Here is a 2,835-nt window from a genome sequence, read left to right on the forward strand (position 1 = left end):
CTTTGAAGAACAGCAGATCCTTTGTGGCTCTGCATACCTTGAATTAAGATCCTGATTCAGCAAAGCCCTCAGGCTCAGATTTTTAAAGCTATTTAGAGGTTGCTGAGCTCTGTGTTGCAACAACGCTCAATTGATTTAGGAGCTTAAATTTCATTTTCAAAAGGGATTTATGCATGGAGGAGTCTAAATCCCATTGGCTGTCAATAGACTGTAGACTTCTCAGAGCTTAAAGCTGGGAAAATGAGATTTAGGCTTGGGCATTGCAATGCTGTGTGCTGCAGCACCTAAATAGCTTGAAAAATCTGAGCTTAAGGCACATTGGTTGCCTAAGTACTTTTGAAAATCCCACTAGGTGCCTATCTGCAACTTTGGTGCTTAAATGCCTCTGGATATCTGTCCTTCTGCACTTGCTTAAGCTGATGCAATGTTTCTCCTTTTCAAAGTCCCTTCTCTGAGTTTTAGTATTTTCCTTGGTACCTAGATGCACCTCATAGAGCAAGCAGAAGAGGACAATCGAACGATCATCACAGAATTCATCCTCCTTGGATTCGGGAATCTCCCTGAACTGCAGATCCTTCTCTTCCTGGTTTTCATGGTGATCTACATTGTGACCATGTCTGGGAACATCCTCATCATTGCGCTAGTTGTGGCTGATCAACACCTTCACACCCCCATGTATTTCTTCCTGGGGAACTTGTCCTGCTTGGAGACCTGCTACACCTCCACCATCTTGCCCAGGTTACTGGTCAGTCTCGTGACTGGAGACAGAACCATTTCTGTCAGTGGCTGTTTTGCACAGCTTTATTGCTTTGGTTCTCTGGCAGCTACAGAATGTTATCTCCTAGCAGCGATGTCTTATGATCGATATTTAGCTATATGCAACCCCCTGCATTATGCAGCCCTGATGAACAGCAGGTTGTGCCTCCAGCTAGCAGCGGGGTCTTGGATAAGTGGATTTCTAACTTGTGTAATAACAATGTGGTTTTTGTCACAATTAACATTCTGTGGCCCCAGTGAAATTGACCATTTCTTTTGTGATTTTTCTCCAATGCTAAAACTCTCCTGCAGTGACACCAGCCTGATCACACTGGTTAGTTTCATACTCACCTCCATAAACACGCCTTGCCCATTTCTATTAACTGTGACATCCTATGTTTGTATCATTGCTACTATCCTGAGAATCCCTTCCACTACCAGGAGGCAAAAGGCCTTTTCCACCTGCTCCTCTCACCTCATTGTGGTTACAGTTTTCTATGGGACCCTAATGACTGTGTATCTGCTGCCAAAAACCAATACACTAAAAGCCCTGAACAAAGTGTTCTCTGTCTTCTACACAGTCCTGACTCCCATGATCAACCCCCTCATCTACAGCCTGCGAAACAAAGAGGTGAAGGAGGCCCTGAGAAAAGTCATCCTGTAATACATGTTGCTCAAATGAATTCAGATGGAGTGATCTGTGAAGGAACCTATCTGGGTTAACGAGTAAGAAAGTTGACATCTAGTAGTTCCAACCTCACACCAATGGGAACTGCTTTGGGGAATGTCAGGACATGCTATGTTTTGGGTTGATGACATTCCCATCCGTGGCTAAAGCTGATATTTGCTACTGCCTAAAAGGAGTTTAGTCTGTAAAAGGGAACATTCTGGAATTGGCGAGGATCTTATCTGTATTCAGATGGATTAGACATAGATTTGCTCGTTTTATATTATTTTGTTTGGTGACTTAGTTTTTTCTGTCTGTTACTACTTGGGACCACTTAAATCCTATTTTCTGTATTGAATAAAATCACTTTATACTTATTAATTAACCCAGAGTATGTATAAATACTTGATGGGCAAACAAGTGTGCATATCTCTCTATCAGTGTTATAGAGGGTGAACAATGTATGAGTTTGTTCTGCATAAGCTTTATACAGGGTTAAACTGATTTATTTGGATTTAGACCTCATTGGGAGTTGGGGGCATCTGAACGCTAAAGACAAGCACACTTCTGTTAGCTGCTTTCATAAACCTGCAGCTTTGGGACAAGTAATTCAGACCCTGGGTCTTTGTTGGAGCAGATGGGAATAGCTGGCTCAGCAAGACAGATGCTGAAGTCCTGAGCTGTCAGAGAAAGCAGAGGTAGAAGTAGTCTGGGCACTCAGGTCGCAGCTCCCAGAAGGGTTTCTTTGATCTAACCCATCACAGTCAACATTTGAAGCACTTGTCTTGCTTGTGCTTTCACTCCTGTTTCAGGCAATGGGCAGAGCTTTCATGAGTCACTGGTGGACATTTCAGGGGCATTTTCTGACCTGTAAGAAGAAGGCATCTGTTGGAGGAGGATTAGGGTGATACAGACCTGGCAGACTCAAACTGGCTGATTCTGCTCATGGGTCTTGGGAGAGTCTCTGATGTCCCCTGTGTAGATTGGTGCTTCTGAAGCAGGGCCACAAGCACAGACTGGTGGTACCCCATCCTCATGAAGACCTGGGATAACCAGAAATTGCACTGGGGCCATGATTTTATGTACACAAGGAGCCAGAGTACAGACACCGTAAAAGGTACTACTCCATGGGTGTTCAGGCCATTGGGGACCACAGAGGCAAAGTTATGGATGCCAACGTGGGCTGCCCTGGAACAGTTCCTGATGCCAGGGTTTTCTGTCAGCCAGGCATCTACCTTCATGGACTGGCTGGAACACTATTCCAAATGACAATGTCATTAATGGAATCACTGTTTCCATGGTTATTCTAGGGGATCCCATATACCTCCTTTTGCCGGGGCATATGAAACCATATCTTGATCAGAGGCCATGTCAAAAGGAGGCTTAATTATCTTCTCAAAAGGTGTAGAATG

General features: G+C 44.1%; 1 protein-coding gene across 1 annotated transcript; it reads left to right on the plus strand.

Moving 5' to 3' along the window:
- The first annotated feature begins 481 nt into the window (after positions 1–481).
- On the plus strand, positions 482–1,838 carry LOC127042046 (olfactory receptor 10A7-like). Its single transcript, XM_050935711.1, has one exon. It carries the CDS (start codon positions 482–484, stop codon positions 1,418–1,420), a length of 939 nt encoding a protein of 312 aa, XP_050791668.1. The 3' UTR covers positions 1,421–1,838.
- Positions 1,839–2,835: the final 997 nt, after the last annotated feature.

This window comes from Gopherus flavomarginatus, unplaced genomic scaffold, assembly GCF_025201925.1.
Source record: "Gopherus flavomarginatus isolate rGopFla2 unplaced genomic scaffold, rGopFla2.mat.asm mat_scaffold_2040_arrow_ctg1, whole genome shotgun sequence".
NCBI lineage: Eukaryota > Metazoa > Chordata > Testudines > Testudinidae > Gopherus > Gopherus flavomarginatus.